Genomic DNA, 21,335 nt, shown 5'->3' with positions numbered 1-21,335 from the left:
CCTTACTGCTGTATGGGGCCCAGTGACCAGAAGCAAAGAGCAGGGGCCCGGGCCGATCCGGGGCCCCCCCTCTTGTGCTACTGCTCACTGGGCCCCAGGGTATCGTGCTCGTGTGACGGGGCCCCGCCGCCTGCAGCATACCTCTCCTCAATGCTGAGACTGAGGGACCCCAGGTGCTCTCACAGCCGTCAAGACTGAACGGCCGTGCAGCATCTCAAAGGGAGTCCCTCCTCCCCTTCAGTGACGTGCTGGTGAAGGTGCGTATGTGGTGACTCATCGTGTACACGCCTGCACAGAGCACCAGGATTCCAGTACAGCTGCAGGGATCGCATGAGAGGTAAGTATGAAAACTTTATTTTTTTAAATAGAATTAATTAAATGGTCTTGGGGGAGAGCACATGATGCATTGGCAGTGGGGGTGTGGGAGCACATGGAGAATGGGAGTGGGGGGATGAGCACATGGAGAATTGGGAGTGGGGGGGTGAGCACATGGAGAATTGGGAGTGGAGGTTTGGAAGAGAACATGGAGAATTGGGAGTGGGGGGGTGAGCACATGGAGGATTGGGAGAGGGGGGTGAGCACATGGAGAGTGGGAAGAGCATATGGAGAATTTGGAGTGGAGGATGGAAAGAGCAAATGGAGAATTGATAGTGGGGGTGAGCACATGGAGGATTGGGAGTGGGGGGGATGAGCACATGGAGAATTGGGAGTGGAGGTTTGGAAGAGCACATGGAGGATTGGGAGTGGGGGGATGAACACATGGAGGATTGGGAGTGGGGGGATGAGCACATGGAGGATTGGGAGTGGGGGGATGAGCACATGGAGGGTGCGAAGAGCATATGGAGAATTTGGAGTGGCGGGTGAGAAGAGCACATGGTGAATTGGGAGTGGAGGGATGAGCACATGGAGGATTGGCAGTGGGGGAATGAACACATGGAGGATTGGCAGTGGGGGGGTGAGCACATGGAGAATTGGGAGTGGAGGTCTGGAAGAGCACATGGAGAATTGGGAGTGTGGGGTGGGAGAACATGGAGGATTGGGAGTGGGGGGGATGAGCACATGGAGAGTGGGAAGAGCATATGGAGAATTGGGAGTGGCGGGTGGGAAGAGCACATGGTGAATTGGGAGTGGGGGGATGAGCACATGGAGGATTGGGAGTGGGTGGTTGAGGACATTGAGAATTCGGAGTGAAGGGTGGGGAGAGCACATGGAGAATTGGGAGTGGAGGGTGGGAAGAGCACATGGTGAATTGGGAGTGAGGGGGAAGAGCACATGGAGGATAGGGAGTGGGGGGATGAACACTGAGAATTGGGAGTGAAGGGTGGGGAGAGCACATGGAGAATTGGGAGTGGAGGGTGGGAAGAGCAAATGGTGAATTGGGAGTGGGGGGTGGGGAGAGAAAATGGTGAATTGGGAGTGGGGGGTTGGGAGAGCAAATGGAGAATTGGGAGTGGGGGGATGAGCACATGGAGAATTGGGAGTGGGGGGTGAGCACATGGAGAATTGGGAGTGGGGGGATGAGCACATGGAGAATTGGGAGTGGGGGGTGAGCACATGGAGAATTGGGAGTGGCGGGTGGGAAGAGAACATGGAGAATTGGGAGTGGAGGGTGGGAAGAGCACTTGGTGAATTGGGAGTGGTGGGTTGAGAGAGAAAATGGTGAATTGGGAGTGGGGGGGTTGGGAGAGCAAATCGTGAATTGGGTGTGGGGAGAGCAAATGGTGAATTGGGAGTGGGGGGTGATTACAGCAAATGATGAACTGGAAGTGGGGGGTGGGGAGAGCACATGATGAACTGGGGGTGGGAAGGTGAGGAGAGCACATGATGACTTGGGAGTGGGGGGTAGGGAGAGCAAATGCTGAATGTTTGGTGGGGAAAGTAAATGATGAATTGAGAGTTGGGGGGGAGAGCAAATAATGAATTGGGAGTGGGGGAGAGTAAATGATGATGAATAGAGGGTGGGGGTGGGGAGAGCACGGACATGACATAATGAATTGGGGGAGCAGGAGGTACAGAGTAGGGGGCGTTGAGAATGCAGGAGTGTGACTGGTAATAAATTAGAGGAAAGATTACAGGTGCTAATTAATTTATATATTAGGTGGGGAAGTGGCTATTTACAGTTAGTGGGGGTGCAGAGGTGGATTACAATTTATATTTGGAATGGTGGGTTGCATAATAACAAATTATATATTAATGGTGGGTGCACATCTGTATTCAGCTGTGTAATGTAGAAGTTGGGGAATGTGCTCTAGATAACTGTGTGTTATTTTATGCAAAGACGAGTCTTGGCTGGAAGAAGTGATGGCGGTCTGCGCTGGATGAAGGAGAAAAGCGAAGATGAAGAACTTCACCTAGAGACGTCACCATTGAGTCAGTGTGTTATCTGTACACTGACACTATACACTGTATACTATGTACAGGGCTCCTGTGTATAATGTCACTGGTGATTACTGCATTATCTGTACACTACATACAGAGCTTCTGTGTATAATGACACTGGTGATCACTGTATTACCTGTACACTGACACTATATACAGAGCTCCTGTGTATAATGTCACTGGTGATCACTGTATTACCTATACACTGACACTATATAAAGAACTTCTGTGTATAATGTCACTGGTGATCACTATATTACCTGTACACTTACATTATACACTGTATACCATGTATAGAGTTCCCATGTATAATGGCACTTATGGTAATATTAGTATTGTGTTTTTTTATTAATGATCAGCATTTTAGTATTCGGTCATTATGTGGTGGTAATATGTGGTCTAGTCATGGTGTGGCAGCATTTGTCCCTTGTATGTGGTATTATTCAGTGACAATGTGGTGGTAATATGTGGTCTGGTCATGGTGTGGTGGTTTTTGTCCCTTGTATGTAGTATTAATCGGTCACTATGTGGTGGTAATATGTGGTCTGGCCATGGTGTAGTGGTATTTAATCCTTGTATGTGGTATTATTCAGTCACTATGTGGTGGTAATATGTGGTGTGGTCATGGTGTGGTGGTTTTTGTCCCTTGTATGTGATATTATTGGTTACTTTAAAAAATATATATGACACATTCCCTTAAAGAAAAATAAATAAAAATATACCTAAAAAGAATACTGGATATTTTAAGAAATTTTTAATAGGTTAGAGTAGAGTATGGCCCAGCCAGAAGAGTCTACCTTGTAGTGGTGGCGGCTTTAAAAATCTTTTGGCCAAAACAAAAGCTGATGACTATGTATGTGATATGCTGTTCAATGGGAACTATTACTGTGTGATTGGTGAGGATGTGGTGCAGAAGTTGTGTTTTTCCAAGAGTGGGCGGTGGGACTGAAGAAGGTTTGAGGAATGGAGGTGGAGCTGGGGTGGAGCAGGGCGGAGTCTCAAGGGGGCCAGAAAATTTTGCCAGTATGGGGCCCTGAAATTCCTGGTGGCTGCCCTGGTCCTATGAAACATTCATAAATGCCATTATCAAGTGCTATGCTGAAGAGAAAACCTGAGCTGTTAATCCTAATAGGGAAATTCACCTTTACTACAGTCGATGCTTATTTTTTTAACCTGTTTATCATCTAAAATAGACAATGATGTCTGGAAATAATTTTTGTACTATTATTTTTATTTGCGGTTGTTTAGTTTGGATATGACTAAGATATGGTTTGAACTCTTTGCATAGTGTTTTGTATCATGTTCACATAAGACATAGCATGAATGGTTACTGGATCCGCACTCCTGTGGGTTTAGTAGCTTATATTGGCAGCATTTAGTTTAATCACTGAAAGTGGTGATTAAGGTTGGGATAAATACAGGAGGAAATAGATTGGTGAGAAATTTCAGTTTTGCAGGAGCTAAGAATGCTAGGTGTTAGAAATATGTGTAATAGCTTAAGTGAGAAAAGGTGACACATGTTCCCATGATGGAAAATCCAAAATATAGAGCTGAAGTCACTAAGCTGTGTGGTTCCCTTAACCTGTGATGTGAATAAATAATAATAATAATTGTCTGCAAATTAACTATTTGTTAATAAGTACAACATTACTGCCATTATTTAGCTAAAGGAAAATAACTCTATGCAAGAAATGTATTTATGGGACTGAATATGACACAATGTGACAGATGGTCCTGGAATAACAAGTTGAGTAGACATCAAGACTTTTTGAGTGTTAGGAAAATGAAATCGCAGATGGGACTTGATATTTAAGAGCAAAAATTGTCAGGAAGTGATTCAGCCATATCACACCTTTTATCAAATGAGGATCAGGAAAGCCTACACATGTATAGACTCAAGAGTACACGATCCATACTGATTAATAACCGCATCTAATATTAGTGGTTAGTTTAGTTTAGAGCAGCAAGGAACAAATGTATTACATTTTAGATTTACTATACAAAAAGAGTACAGTGCTTGAAAGGTTACAAAAGATGGAATAATAAAAAGACATTGTGGAGACACGAGGGTCTTGTCTGCTGGCCAGACTGTCTTTAGAAAGACCGCATGGACCAGGTCTCATCCCAGTGAACGCCCGCACTCCTTCCCCATAGGCAGAATACTACTCAGACAACACAGGGTGAGGGTAACACACTATGGTAATAATTCATTGGATCAACAACATATAGTACAGACCCAGAAAGTACACAAGATTCAGTTTAAGGACAATGGTTCCAAATACTAATGAAATGTATGTAAACTTTTGACTTTGCAGTAAGTAATAAAAATGCCTTAAAACATTCTCTCTCTCTCATTATTCTGGCATTTGACAAATATTAAAATGATGGTAATCCTAACTGACCTAAAACGGGAAAGGTTTATTCTGATTTCATGTCAGATATTGAGAAAAACATGCACATGTGTCTTTTTATATAGTGTATGTAAACTTCTGGTTTCAACTGTAGTTGCTAATTATTCTATCTGGGGATTGCGGCTATATTCAATTACCTGCTCACAGAGGGGACTCTGCTGGTGTTCACATGACCTGAGCCTTTGATTGACATTGTATATACAGTATATAAATGCTATACCACTTCCCTCCTTCTGAGAATACCATGTATAAGCTACGTATGGTAACTCCTGGTGACAACAGCTTTGGTATCGGTCACATGTATAGACTGCTTAGTTACCATCATTTACAGCTAGGAAGTTTTCAGGATATAAAAGTTCATAGGAGCATTCTGCAAAGCAATAGTATTACGAACATGTACCAGGTATGGAACAAGATTAGATACAAGTAATGACAAGCTGGGGTCAGACACTGGAGAGCTATGTGCCCACGATGCAGAAATGAAGCAGAAAATTTCTGCAGCATTTCTGCTTCTCCCTGGCAGTAAAAACGCATGCAGATTGTGCATGCGTTTTTCCTGCAGAATACATGCGGATTCACATGCGTATCCACATGCGGGTTCACATGTGTTTCCGCATGCGGACTGACAAGCACTTTCCAGGCGATAGCATCACTTGGAAAGTGCTTGACAACTAGGTCACACTGTATAAATCCATGCAAACGGCGTGGATTTATACAGTGTGACCGTAAAAATAAAAAAAAATAAAGCTATACTCACCCCCGATTCCCCGGCGTGTGCTGCAGCGCTCGTCCTGGCTTCTTCTGGGTTTCCGGCACATCGCGAGACAGCCTGCGGTCACATGACCGCGACGTCATCTCAGGTCCTGGAAGGAGAAGCGCTGCCAGCAAGCAGAGAGAAGCCGCCGGACAGGTGAATATAAACTTTCTTTTTTATTTTATTCTTCTTTTTTACAGGTACAATGGTACCCAGGTCTGGATGAGAGTCTTCTCTCCTCCAGACCTGGGTACCATCCGCTCATAGAGACGCATAGAAGCCGCTTGTACAAATGTACAGACACGGATTCTATGCGTCTCAATGCAAGTCAATGGCAGCAATTCCGCTGCGCTTCCGCAAAATTAATGAACATGCTGCGGATTTATGAGCACTGCAGAAACGCTGTGGAAAAATCCGCAGCATGTGCATTGACATTGCGGAATGCCATTGGGGACCATGGGGTGCGGATTACCATGCGTTTTTGATGCGTTTCCGCTGCGGAAACACATGAAAAATGCATCGTGTGCACACAGCCAAATGGAGCGGTATATGAGACATTTGTATATCCATAATAAGATAACCAGGCCAATTTGAGACACGAAATGTGTTATTTGCAGGTGCATAGTAGGAGAAAAACTTCAGCAATAGAAGGAGGACGCTGAATAAAATAACTAGGATAAAGAAGACAGAGAGGGAGGATGACAGGGGGCTATCTAAGGCTCTTATCACATAAGGTAAAAAAAGAGCGAAAAGACCAACAACTTGTCACAGGAGTATTAAGAGTGTCTGTGAAATTCTTAGATTTAATATGGTATCAAGGGCAAGGACAGAAGCATATTTCCTATTTTGCATGTAAGGAAAATGGAGAGTTCCGTCTGGCGCCTTTATGAATGAAGATGTGACCGCGCATGTGCTGCTGTCTATTAATATGGGGATTCCAAACATAGCCAATGTCTCAGCTGTGCACAGCACCGCAGGAAGGAGGCATGTATGGCTATTCTGCTGGAGAGGCAACTCTGCCATTGCAGGGTATTTTAATTGTTTTTATATTATGAGGAATAGTGGTGGCAAGTGTAGTTAGGCTTTGATAGAAATTTATCTTCATAAAAAAATATATTTTTTCACACTTTTGTTGTTCCTTTCTGGTATTTTCCTTTCTTTTAACAATATTTTTTTTAAAAAAAGTTTAGAAACACATCAGTTTTTCACACTGTCCACTCAGCATCTTATTTCGCTGACACTTCCTGCTGTGTAGTGATCACTTTTCAGCATTGTTCTCATTATCATCACAGGCAGGATTACAATGAAAGGTAACACCTGCATTATAAAGCTAGAGACAGGTAATACTGGCTCACACCATACAATAGGTGATGGTCACAGCGCACCCTCCCTGCACAATGACCTCTGCACAGGTCACCCAGCATGCCCAGGACACTCTTCTGTAGTAGTCTGAGTTGTTATATGACTGTGGATGTTTTAATCCACGTAACTACGTTAATGCAATAATCTTGACTGCTTTTCATAACTCAAATTAGCAGTGTCAGAAAAATATTAATAAAATATTAACAATTTCCCCCAGACCCCTCTTCATCTCCCCTCCCGTATAGTATTTGTCAAAGGAAAAGAGCTGACACTTTGGCCAGTGGCATCTATGCAAATTTAACATGCAAAGAGATGTGGCAAATGCTAGCAGTAAGGGTGCTACCAACCCTATTAAAATGCGAGGGCAGTTTCCACTGACGCAGGCCTGCGATAATTTACACCCGTGTGAGGAGGAAAGCTTGTTTAGGCTTCAAACACACTCCCAATATTCCCAGAGCACATTTTTAGTCGTGCTAGCGCCAACATGGAATATGGAATGTCTCAAGTTCCATATGTCTGATAATAACGGGACCTATATTTTTAGTGGCAGGGTCAGTCAAGGAACAATATGCTTATTTTTCTGTAGCTGTGAGCCCCTCCGGAGAGCTGTGGCGCAAAAGTACCAGAATAACGGATCGTAGCTATGCCATGTGTAGTCTCTATGGAAAGGTAAATTCATAATAAAAAATATGGTATCGCTTTTGGGCTTCTGCGATCAACCAGTGAGGAGTTATCGAAGAAGTTAGAGTTTTTAATAAAAACATGAAGGGTGGAGCCCAGCCCACATGATGTCAGCACAAGGGGCTTGTGGGCAGATCCCCTCCTCGGCATAAAAGATCCAACTGAAGATTGATCCATATTCATTGCCTGGAGGGTATAGAGACTATAAGCAAAGGATCACGTTCTATAACGTTCAAATCAAATTGGGGAGCCCCTCCTCCAGCTATACTGAGTCGTCTCTGCGAACTTTGTAGTAAGTTTCTTCTTTAATCCTTATTATTTTGTGTAACTGCATATGTACTGTATTGTCTCCTTTTGTAAAATCTTTGTATATTTTTCCTAAACACTGCCTCCCTTTTGGATTAAATATAAAATTGAATAGTTCTGTTTCTTTTGTCCTGTAATCGTTCCCTCCCCTGAAGCCATATACGCTACCAGAAAGCACGCGTCCGGCCAGGCCTTTATTATAGTTCAAACTCGACTGGTGGTGGCAGTGAATAATCATAATTGGGCTATCGTGAAGTCGACAGTAACCGTACAGGGGCGTATACACATATTCCATGTATTGGAATCAGGATGTGTATGTGCCATACGCTTTCTGCTCGCTTGCCGATAGCTACATAGTGAGTAATCTGGATCATGTGCTCGCAAATCCCTGCTCAATCCTGACAAAGTGACGGCAGCGGTCGGATATTGTGTGATCTCCCGGTGTCGTCCCTGACAAGCGGTAAGATGGCAACCCTCTATTGTTAAGCAGAGAAACTTAATACAAGAAAATTGAGTAGAGAAAATATAAAACAGAGACATGTAAATATAAATATGAAGTTAATATAAATATATTTAATGAATTTGTTCTATATGACAGTAAAATACAACGACTGATCCATTTTATACATGCATGTTAACCGAAAATGTAATCCATGTGGAAACATGCAACACATGTAGTATGAGACTATATACTGTATTTGTAAATGCTAATATATTACAGCAATAACCACCCAAATCAATTGTGCCGCCACTCAAATTTGAACACACTAAAATATACCCCCAAACACTGATTATGCCTGTACTTTGTCTAGCAATATAAAATTCTGAAAAAAAACAATATAACCCCTAAATATTAAGTGCATGAATCTTGGTACTATCGTATAAACAGATGCCTTTACTCCAAAACCACAGTACACACATTTTGGGTTAATTTGTATTGCATTGACTAATTATATGGATATTATTTGTACAGTATATGTCATATTAATATGATCAGTGGGCGTCCACTTCTGGGACCCTCACTTATTTTTTAGATGAAAGATAAAAGATACAAATGCACCTTAAGATTTTTTTCCCTGTATAGTGCCACACATGGCCACGCACTGTGCAGGCTTCTGCAACACAGCAAATATTCCAGTGAATGAGCTATTTTGTACTCTCACGAACAATGGATTGTTGTGGAGCATCATGGTGCAGGAAAATCAGTGACGTAGACCAAGAGCAAAGCCACCTCTTAAATTACTGAATTAATGGAGGGCCAAGCAGTCATGTCTTCTAGGTCAGAAAGGTCCTTTTCACATAGTGTTCTTGCCCATGTTCAGTGGTCCTATCAGGGCTTGTGTCTGAACCCGACCTTTCCCCCCCGCATACTGGGATTCAGGCGTATGCACCGACGGGATCATTGACTATAATGGTGCCAACGTAGTCACCGCGTGCTCTGTCGTGCATCATTGTCAGGCGTATACACCTACTGGAGGCAGACACTCAGACGTAGTAGACTGCTTCTGAGTGTCCGCCTCCAGTAGGCATATACACCCGAAAATGATGAAAGACACAGTACACGGTGACTATGTTGGCACCATTATAGTCAATGGACGCATACACCAGAATCCCCTCTTGCGGAGAACACGGGCAAGAACGCAATGTGCAGGCACCTTAAGTGATGGGATATCTTATTGTTACTAGAGTGGGAAAGGAGAAGGAAGAAGACAGAAGATAGACTGATACAAACATTTGTTTTACATGGGGGTGTCTCTTGTAAAGGATAAGCGTTGCAGTTTTTAGAACTCCCATACAAGTGAACTGAGAGACCTGCACATGTGCAACCACCTCTTCACTAAGAGGGTCATGCAACATGGGACCTTTCTTGACACAGAGGTAGAAGCTGCACCTATTGGACATGTATCCTGTGGATATGCTATCTATGTCTAATATGGGAATATACCCTTAATGTTTGTATTTATCTGTTTGGTTGTATAACTTTGGGAATTCTTTTTTTTTACTTCATTAGGAGCCAAACGAAAACGGCCACTAAGAAATTCTACTGAAGGTGGAATCAAAGAAATGCAGCACCTGAACTTGTGCTCCTCGTATGAGGGAAAGTCTTTCCTGTAACTAGACTGCTAGAAGAGAAGAAATCATTTCCAAGATCCCTTCCTGGAAAACAGAACATTTTGGAGCTTATAAAGCCGCGTATTTGATCAGTATTTTACCTCAGTATTTGTACGCCAAAACCAGGAGTGGAACAATCAGAGGAAAAGTATAATAGAAACACGTCCCCACTTCTGTATTTATCACCCACTCCTGGTCTTGGCTTACAAATACTGATGTAAAATACTGATCAAATACTGAACGTGTGAACGTGGTAGAAGTGAAAGACTGACCTCATATCGAAACTTTGTTGTTTCTTTACCACATTTTTTACTGTGCGGATGGACCACCATTATCTAAAGCAGTTAAAATAGAAACAAGTCTTACAATATCGTGTCTGCTCTTCTCCATGTAACAAACATACTGTACTGTATTTCAAAATAATTTTATGAAATAGAAATTATACAAGGTGAAAATACTAAGAGACTTTACATTTATGTCTTCATATCACTTTTAAGGTCATCTGGGAAAGTATGTTGTGAACCTAACTAAGTCAATATTAAAATGATGAAAGATTTCGATTTTCAGTGCTTGAAAATTTCCACAGTTAAATCTTGGTTTGTGGGGAATTGATAATTACTTGTGCTCATAGCAGTTTGCATAGGATGTGACTTTATAAAGCTGAGGTTTATGCTCAGATCTGGTTCTCCTTTATCAATGTGAAATTAAGTGAACTTAGGACCAAAGTCGGTCACTCTGTAGTTACTACATTTTATTTTGCGCTGTCTTTATGGTACCAAAATATTCTGCTGCACTGTACAGAGATGATTACTGTGCACCAGAGTTATGAAGCATAGATATTTAACTAACTAGATACTCCTGATACATCCAAAAACACACATATGCTTTTTTTGCTTCTTTTCCCCCGCTTCTACTTGCGAGTCCCTGCATTAAATTCAAAGATGGCTCAGGACATAAATTAAAAGAAAAAAAAGCAGCCTTACCAACACCAGTTCAGATTACCATTGCACTAGCAGGATGCAGTAGACCCCTTTGATAAAGGAGGGGACGCACAGGTGCAAAATACTGATGAAAGGCTGGTAATAATCTAATGGTGTGGGCGTCATCAATAGACTGTAAGCCAGACACTGTGCATCATACAAACCTGTGTGACTGGCACCCTATGCAAGCCTTATCTGTGTTCATCTTTAATATTAGTCAACAACCCCCTCCATGAATTGGTAGGTTTGTTAGTGGCTGTTTGCATCAGTATTTTGCAGCTGTGCTGCCCCCGCCTTTATCACGGGGCTCTGCTGAATCCTGTTAGTGCACTGGTAATCTGACCTTTATTTGACGTCTAGGGTGTGCTAACTATGCATTAAGCAGGCAAGTGATCATTTTTGCCATTCCAGTCAAAGCATGTTTTCTAATCATAATCATGGTCAGAACATATCTCTTCCCCAAGACAGCATTTGTGAAAATAAGAACTACTTTGAATGAAAAGAAGAATAATTCTCTTTTCTAGCAACCATTGGTTGACTCCCCAGAAGTTACATGGCATGGAAGCACACCATGTTTTTCTGCAAAAAATGCAGTACAATACAATAGTCCATTGTTTCTTGTGTGCGTCTAGAAGACCCACACAACCTGGATTGTGGTTGAATAGGAAACCATGTGGGACATACAGGTGTGGAGACTGCCCCTTATTTAATTGGATAAGGACTTCCAAACATTTTACTAGCACTACAACTGAGAAACACTACTATATGAGGGATTTTGCTAACTGAAAGACAACAGGGGTAATTTACCTAGCCACCTGTCCATGCCCTTGTGATTATGTAGGGAAAACAAAATGATTACTGCGAAGACTAATTGGGGAACACCTCGGAGACATAAAACACAAGAGAGATACCCCAATTGTGCGACATATGAGAGATTTTCACCAGGGTGACAATAGGATCATTTCTTTCTGTGTTATAGAGGTGATGATAATGGAGAGCCCAAGGGGGGAGATTGGGACAAGAGGATCCTAAAAAAGGAATGTCAGTGTATCTTTGGACGGAGTCCCAAAGACCGAAGGGTTTAAATCATGGATGTGAAACTCAAACACACAGAGGGCCAAAATGGAAAAACTTGGACAAATTCAGGGGCCAACAAGTATACAGAATAATGGGCCAGACACAGTCCTCCTTACAGAATAATGGGCCCCATGCAGTCCTCCATACAGAATAAGGACCCCACATGGTCCTCCATACAGAATAATGGCCCCACATAGGGGTGGTGGTTCTGGTGTCACGGGCCAAATATAATCGCCCTGCAAGCCAGATTTGGCCCATGAGCCACAGTTTGACATGTATGGTTTAAATGAACAAATGTCCTTCATCTCATTCCTATAATTTTTGTCTATATTTTGGATAGTGGAACAGCTTGAAACAACAGCTTTTCCAGGTTGGATACAGTATGATACTAGATAAATACCATTTTGAAACTGTTTCTGCTGCTCCATGTTTTTTTCTGATAGGATATCAAATTTGTCTTATTGAGGTAGAATGCCATTTGTAACGCTGCTGCCCGACACCCTTGCATGGTGTCCCCTTCTCGCTCCATGCAAGGACGCCGGCTTACTCACTTGCTTCCAGCAGCATGACTAGTACACTCGTGCGCGAGCTTCCCCATTCTTAAAGGGGCAGTGCACACATTATGCTAAATGCCCTCAGCTAGGTGCTGAGAGGCATTTAGCATAAGTAGTACACCTGCAAGATGGCTCCCAGCCAATAGCTGGGAGGCATCTTGTTTAAAAGACTCCCTCTCCCCTAGGGAGTCGCCAAGCAATGTGTTTAATCATTAGTTAGTAAGGTGTACTGCTAGTGAGTTGTGAGGTCCCCGGGTCCCAGTGTGGTCTGAGTCTATAGTCCCCTGGTCCCAGTGTGGCCTGAGTCTGTAGTTCCCTGGTCCCGATGTAGCCAGAGTTCTGTACCCAAATCCATGGTCCTGGAGTGGCCAGTGTCTGAACCCTCATAACCTTGTCCTGCAGCGGCCATTTCCAGAACCCTCGTCCCCTTGTCCCGGAGCGGCCATTTCCTGAACCCTAGTCCTCTGGTCCTGGAGAGGCCAGTGCCTGAGCCCTCGTTCCCTTGTTCCAGAGCGGCTGGTGTCTGAACATTGTCCCCTGATTCTGGTGCAGCCAACCCTGTCCCTGATGTTCCTGTCCCCTGATCCTGGTGTGGCCAGTCCTGTTCCCGAAGTCCCCTTGTCCCGGAGTGGCCAGTATCTGAACATTCCCCTTTCTAAGTGTCTGTGTCAGTGATCCTGGACTGTATCTGCTGAATCTGAACGGAGCCCTATTTAGTGTCAGCTAACCTGACCCCTGGGGTCAGCAGCTACTGCCGGACACCACCCTGGAGTGGTACCTGGCTGCCAGAATTTTCACTAGTTTTCCCATCTACAGGTTTCATCTCTAATTTTCAGTTAACTCTAAATTTGGAATTGAGATTAGCTGCTATGATGTCTACTATACACAGCACACACGCACATGTCCAGAAGCAGCAGCCAAATGGAGGACATTATACAGCAGTACTAAGCAGTGTTAATGTAAATCCAGCACTGAGATGAGATTAAACACCTACTAGAATGCAACAGCACAATTTTGGTGTTTGTGCCACTGCTCCTTTCCCCACTCCACTCTCTAAAGACTTGAATACGCAACTGTAATCTGATCGCTCAGTGATCAAGCATTTGGTCTAGTTTTGAACAAGATGGATTTGAGCTGTGTTCAGAGTGAATGATGAGCTTAAGAGGAAGGGGGAGTGGGAGAAGAATATTTCTCTGTTACTATGTATTATGATGTTTCTTTCGTTTGTACTATTGAGTTATGCAAACTTTGTTGAAACTATTGTGACCCTTTAAAATATACAAGACATAAGCGATCATATTTTGCACAGTACCGACTAGTGAGTTGCTGATTAAATATCGGTGAAGGGAGACTATTTGGCAGAAATTTTCATATATTGCACTGTCTTTTGTCTGGCTATCCAATATCTGGTTTAGCAAAATTGGCTTTGTGCTTATTATAATGTTATACTGATTCCAAGAGCCAAATGACACCTTTTGCCATGGACCTGTCCATCGGTGCAGCCCAATTTCTGGGTGATAAGGCCTCAATTGAAAAAAAAATGCAATGCCTTGTGACTCCTTAATATCCCTTTCAGGAAGACAAAGACTCTCCTTTATGATGTATAATTAATAATATGTAAAAAAAAAAAAAAAGCAGAGCACCACCTGGTGTAAAAATGTCAGAGCTACTGACAAAAATTAGAAAGAAAAGTTCTCACCTTGTCGGGTTGTGATGTGCCACAACCGTTTTGTGTGCTGAAATCACATCAGAATTTAGCAAAAACCAGTAGGTCAATGCGGGATTTAAGCCTTCAGATCGGTCATTCTGAAGCTTTTGTAAATGTGGAATGTTGAATATTTGTATAAAAAATAAACATATAATACAAAAAAGGCTCCAGAGCTCAATAAAGATAAGTAGAATATTTAATGGTCTCCAAACTATTATGTGTTTTGGAGGACACTGTCCCCCGAAACGCGTAATTGTTTCTTGAAAATTAAATATTCTCCTTTTCTTTATTAAGAGCTGATGCCCAGTGTCTTTTTTATTATTTATTTTTTCAATACAAATATTTAATATCTCACTAGATTTTCCTTTGTTCTGTTACCAGGGTAGATAACTTAACTCTGGGTGCCATGATAATTATTTGGAATGTAAAAACTTGGTCCAAAAGAAAATTACATTGATGAGGTGACTTTTTATGTGAAGAATAAAGAAAATTTAAAACCGAGTTTGTTATTATATAAACTGTATTGACACATCTTTTATTTGTTGAATTGAGGTTTTTGATTCAGTCCCATTGTCAAAAGTGTATAAAGTCTCAGGCCCTAGTCATGCAGTCTGCCCTTATAAACATTTCTTAAAAAAATCGCTCTTTCTAGAGAGCTCAGTGAATTTGAGCGTGCTACCATAATAAGAGGCGACTATTGTAAGTCAGTTCACTACATTTCTTACCTCCTGAATATTCTGCAATGAACTGCGAGTGGTATTATTGAATAGTGGAAGTGTTTAGGCACCACAGCAACTCTGCCATAGAATGGCAGACAACGTAAAGTTACAGAGCGGGATCGCCGATTGCAAATGTGTATTGTACATAAAAGTAACCAACGCTCTGCTAACTTAATAACTGCAGAGTTGCAAACCTCCTCTGGTGTCAGCACAGAAAATGTGCACCGGGAGAGTCATAGCATGAGTTTCCATGGCTGCATATCTGCATGTGTCAGCCTTACATCACCAAGCACAATGCCCAATATCAGATGGAGATTTGTAAAGCCGCCGCCACTGGACTCTAGAGCTGTGGAAACGTGCTCTCTTGAGGGATGAATTACATTCAACTATGTGACAGTGTGTGATGGATGAATCTGGGTTTGGCAAATTCTAGCAGAAAGTTACCCGTGAGACTACATTGTGTCTTCTGTGATGTTTGGTGGAGGCCTAGGCCCCTTAGTTCCAGTGTGCACTCTGTAGAATCTGTTGCAACAAGTTAAAAGGCTTCAACATGTGTTTTATTGTAACTCTCTAATCTTGCGCTTTCAGTAGGCTCCTCTTATCTGAACTAATTATACCATATTCATTATGGCTGGTGTAGTGTCGCTATATAGCAGTCTATTATGTTTGCTAATTTTTGCAGTATTTTTTTGCTGCACTTTTTGTTTTGGTTGTATTCTGTAAATGATTATCCTCATCTTTCCTGTATCCATTACCTTCCCATGTATTCTTTCAGTCTGTATTTTCATTCTGTATATGCTATGAAGGTTATTCTGCTATTCATCTATATGCTTTATAATACTACATTGTAATAGTTTTCATTCTCACTAGACTGCCATTATCTAAGACAGGGACATTGCCTGGAATTGTACTTTCATTGTCTGGCATCATGTATTTATTGTAAATTTGTACATATTTCTTTAATCAAAAAAAGTCCTTACTCAAATTTCAGAGAAATGGCACTTCATACAAAATGTCTCAACAATCACCCAGAAACAATTATAGTCTGAGCACAGAAGCGAACCATCAAAAATATAAAGATAAAAAAGCTTTTTTATCTTTACATTTTACTTGTGTTCTAATAAAATATGCTTTTAAATTGATAGGTCGCTTCTGTGCTCAGACTATAATTGTTTCTGGGTGATTGTAAATTTGTACATATGCAGTAGCGTAGCTACTGGTGGGGCCGAGTGTGTGGTCGACACAAGCCCCGCACTCACAGGGACCCACCCGGGGCTACAGCTGCTCTAAACTGTATCAGCATGTTCAGCGCGCCGATACAGTTGAACTCTGCGGTAGAGCAGGGAGAGACAATCTCCCTGCACTATCGCTCAGCCTCCACAATCTGTAGACCGCAGGTCAATTTAAGTTTGCGGTCTACATAAAAGCAGGGAGAGACACGGATGAGACAGGGCTCAGGGTGGCATGATGACCTCATCATGCCGGGGACTCTGCGTCTCCCGCCGCAATGACATCATCTCGTTGCTCTGCCCACGCCTCGGTCCTGTCTACCGATGGACTCCTCAGGATCCATGGTTAGGTGAATATAAGATGTTTTTATTTTATTTTAATAGTGCTCATGGGGGGACTACTGGGGGCCTTGCATACAGTGTGGGGGGGGCTACAGGAAAACTGGGGGCCATGCATACAGGTTGGTGGGGCTACTGGGGGCCATGCATACAGTGTGAGTGTGCCACTGGAATACGGGGGGCCAGGATACCGCATGGGGGGCTACTGGGGGCCATGCATACAGTGTGGGGGGCTTCTAAGGGTCATGCATACAGTGTGGGGGTCTACTGGGGCCATGCGTACAGTGTGGGAGGCTACTCAGGGTCATGTGTACAGTGTGGGGGCCTACTGGGGGCCATGCGTTCAGTGTGGGGGGCTACTGAGGGCCATGCATACAAAGTGAGGGAGGCTACTGAGGGCCCTGCATGCAGTGTCGGGGTCTACTGGAATACTGATGTCCATACAGTGTGAAGGGCTACTGGGGGGCCATGTATACATTGTGGGTGGGCTACTGTGGAACCATGCATACAATGTTGGGGGGGCTACTAGGGGCCCTGCATACAGTGCGGGTGTCTACTGGGGGCCATGGATTATGCATATAGAGTGGGGGACTACTTGGGGCCGTGCATACAGTGTGGAGAGGGTCTACTGGGGGCCATGCATATAGTGCATATATTTCCCATATAGTATGGGAAAGTACTGGAATAATGGGGGCCATGCATACAGTGTGTGGGGGGCTATTGGGAGCTATGCACAGTGTTGGTGGGGCTACTGGGGGCCATGCATGCTGTGTGGAGGGCTACTGGAATACTCGAGGCCATGCATACAGTGTGGGGGGCCATGCTTACAGTGTAGGGGGTCTACTGGAATACTGGGAGCCAAGCATACAGTGTGGGGTGACAACTGGGGGCCATGTATACAGTGTAGGGGGACTACAGGGGGCCATGCATACAGTGTTGAGGGACTACTGGGTGCCATCTTACAGTGTGGGGGGACTACTGGAAACCATTATACCATAGGGGGGCTACAGTGTGTGGGTGGGCTACTTGGTGCTGTCATACAGTGGGAGGGGGTTACTGTGGGACCCATCATGCTGTGTATAGGGAGCTGTGGGCCCAACATACTGTGTATGTGGGAGCTGTGGGGGGCATCATGCTGTACTGTGATCTCTTATGTGTTCTGCAGCACTGGTATCTACCACTATATGGTCACTATATGGCGGTAATATCAGTGTTAATCTTTGTATAGAGATTTTCAGTAACAGCATAGTCATCTGCTGAGGTTCCTTATACCTATGATTAGGGTGCACCACTGTAGTTGTACACATGGATACCCGGTTAGGGGCTCACTCAGATGTACAGCCCCCTGAGCTTAACCCCCTAGCTACGCCTCTGTAACATATGTATATAGTTCTATTTATTTTTATATATGTAACCAACATTCACAGGATGCCTATTAATTGCTATATTTTCTTTTCATATTGACAGCTTAAAAAACCCCAAGTATGGCGAAACGTTGCTGCTAAGTCAATGATGAGAATACTTTCTTAACCACTTTACAGCCTGGGACGTATTAGTAGGCTGTAACTCCTGGTTCAGTGAGGGCTCCGGTGGTGAGCCCGCACTGAACCGGTCATATGTCAGCTGATTCTTCATTCTTCATAGAGTGTACAGTGAATTTTTCAATGTGTCTGTGGGGCTACACACAATGCAATTCTTTATTGCATTTTGAGTGCACTACAACTACTATTAATATCATACAGTGTATTATATATATTTAATGGGAATCTGTCAGCACGATCACCCCCCCCCCAAAAAAACATTTTGCTGAATTGCAAAGGGCCTGTCATACATATTGCGGGCATGTTCTGGCCTTGTGATGTCATGATGTGCGCAGTTACATTAGAGACCCACTCAGTGCTGGAAGCCCCCATGCATAGTGCAGATACCCACTCTGCATACCGAAAACCAGAAGAGGCTGGATGGAGCGGCGGACTGCGGCGGCATGACAGGTAAGCAGCAAGTTGAGTATTACATTTTTTTTTCACATCCCAAATTTATTTTGCTCCTGGATCCTAGTGGGATCCCAGAGTATAATGAAGAATATTCAATGTGCGTTGAATAATTTTGCTGCAAATTTAATTTCCTTAACAGCACTGCATGTGTCTCTTAATATTCATTTCTATCATCCCAAGGATTTATGCAAAAATATCTAATCTCATGGCAACACATATACTAATTACCATAACTAGTCCAAGAGCCTTTCACTCTGCGATGTTTAGTCTCTCCCCTTATCATGCGCATGCCTGAAGTTAAAGTCTGTTGCCGCGCATGCGCTGTATTTACGTAATTTGCGTTAAAAGATACATGCGCCTCTATTATTAACTTACAGGGGTAAATCCTGCTGACAGCTACAGTACTTTCCGTTTAAGTTCACGTAGAAAGTCTTTTTACTCTTGGAACTGGAAATCTAATATGTTATACTGATTTACAAAACATCTTAATATGTTTGTTAATATGGTTTCTGATTTCTCCAATGTGATCATCTGAGGCATGGTTCTATGGTCATCGGTCTTGTAGCTCTCTGAAATGTTTTGATGTAAAATTGAGCCATGAAGTGGTGGCTACAGCACAATATTTAATGCATCAACTATCAATTTCTCATGCCCATGAGCAATAGTCGCTCTGCAACACAGGGTGGCCCATAGGCAGGTACCTTAGAGTGCTGAGTCTGGGGCTTTTTGATCCACACTATACAAACATGTGAGTTACTGTACGGTAGAGAATATGTGGATCTCAAAGTTTACAGTCATCACAGAAAAGATCCAGTAGCATAGCCTGAGAGTCAGATCAGCTTAACAACACTGGACATCTGTGCGTGCCATTGAATTACAACCATAGGAACCAACATCACTGGTGCGATAAAAAATAAAAGATGTGACTTAATTGAGAACATTCATCTATGAAAAATCTGTATATAGTAAATGAGATATTAATCTGCAGAGAGATCTTTCCTGGTGAGCTTTTATGGTATTTCTAGCAGTTTTGTACCCAGAACACAAATAGACCCACAACTATTTGTATCCTACAGGTAAAATTTGTTAACTCCCATTTTCCTCCCTTTAGTATTTTTACCTACGCGGCGCCAATACTATAACCTTCTTGCATAAGAAGAATAGCTGCAGACCCCCCTCCCTCCTTCACTTATCTCTTTGTGTTAATATTTCTGTAAGCAGGGCATATTCAGTTGAGAGGATGTATCTTCTATCTATATAACCCCCATCTTTGAAATCCTCTTACTGCTTCATGTGCAGTAATCTCTGGTATAAATCTCTTTTTTTATTGCTCCTCATAATCCATTGGTATAAATTAATGCTCTTACTGTATTTAATCATTCTATAGATCTCCCTACAGATGAAACAGCCTTAAAGAGTATTTCCGCCTACATGATATTTATTGATGAATGCAATGAAGGTTTATAAATGCTTATACTGTGACCTCCTGTCTCTGTATGTGGGGGAGGGAGCCACAGCCACACTAATCACTGTTAGAACTCACGTCTTCAGTTGTGGCTATTAAGCTTTTTCGTCATTGTGTTCATTGCTGGTTTCATTTATCCTTCCAGTACGTTATGAGCCACACCTTGATTTAGATTTAGTGTTCGGAGAGCCCCTGATGTGGCTAAACAGTGGAAATCCTGCACAAGTGACACCATTTTGGAAACTTCAACTTTTGAGGAATTCATCTAGGGGTGTATTGAGCATTTTTAACCTTCAGGCGATTCACAAAATTGTATAACATTGAGATGAGTCAATTTAAAATTACCATTTTTTCCACTAAAATGTTGCTTTAGCCCCACATTTTTAATTTTTAAAAAAGGGGAATAGGAAAAAAAGGAACTGTACATTTTGTTACTCAATTTCTCCTGAGTACGCCAATACCCCATATTTGGTCGAAAACTACTTTTGAGGCACAGTAGAAAGCTAAGGGAAGGAGTTCAGATTTTGCTGCTATGGTTTGAGGGTGCCATGTCACATTTGCAGAGCCCCTCTGGTGCCACAACAACAGAACCCCCCATAAGTGACCCCATTTTACAAAACTACACCTCCCAATGAATTAATCTATTGGAGCAGTCAGCATATTGACACCACATGTGCCTCACAGAATTTTACACCATTGGGTGGTGAAGTAAGAATAATTACATCTTTGCCACTAAAATGTTGTTTTAGCCCCATGTTTTTAATTTTTATAAGGGCTAATTGGAAAAATGGACCTCACATTTTGTTGTGCAATTTCTCTTGAGTGCGCCAATACCCTACATGTAATCGGGAGCTACTTTTCAGGCACAGTAAAAAGCTCAGAAGGGAAGGAGAGCCATATTTTAGTGTAGATTTTTACTGTTATGGTTTGCAGATGCCATGACCCATTGGAAAAGCCTCTGAGGTGCCAGAACAGCAGAACCTTCCATAAATTACCCCATTTTACAAACTACACCTCTCAATGAATTCATCTAAGGGTGCAGTGATCATATTAACACCACACGTGTGTCACAGAATTTTATACCATTGGGCAGTGAAGAAAAAATTATTACATTTTTACCAAAAAAATTTAGTTTAACTTTTAGCCCCATATTTTACATTTACACATGGGGAAAATTTGTCACACAATTTCTGCTGATCGTGGCAATATTCCATATGTGGCTGTACAGTATTGCTTAGCCCCATGGCAAGACTCGGGAGGTACGG

At 42.7% G+C, this 21,335-nt stretch overlaps 1 protein-coding gene across 2 annotated transcripts in view; it reads left to right on the top strand.

Moving 5' to 3' along the window:
* Positions 1-10,588, top strand: part of LMAN1L (lectin, mannose binding 1 like) — a 100,404-nt gene extending 89,816 nt beyond the window's left edge. For both annotated transcript variants that reach the window (XM_073650789.1, XM_073650788.1), the window contains one exon: positions 9,905-10,588. In XM_073650789.1, the coding sequence (XP_073506890.1) occupies positions 9,905-9,928 (24 nt within the window). In that variant the 3' untranslated portion in view covers positions 9,929-10,588. The remainder of the gene's footprint in view (positions 1-9,904) is intronic.
* The last annotated feature ends 10,747 nt before the right edge of the window (positions 10,589-21,335 follow it).

The sequence above is a fragment of the Phyllobates terribilis genome, unplaced genomic scaffold, assembly GCF_046119375.1.
Source record: "Phyllobates terribilis strain yellow unplaced genomic scaffold, ASM4611937v1 Scaffold_11__3_contigs__length_659146591, whole genome shotgun sequence".
Taxonomy (NCBI): domain Eukaryota; kingdom Metazoa; phylum Chordata; class Amphibia; order Anura; family Dendrobatidae; genus Phyllobates; species Phyllobates terribilis.
Note: the sequence above shows the minus strand (reverse complement) of the source record. Positions and strands in the feature narration are given on the sequence as shown.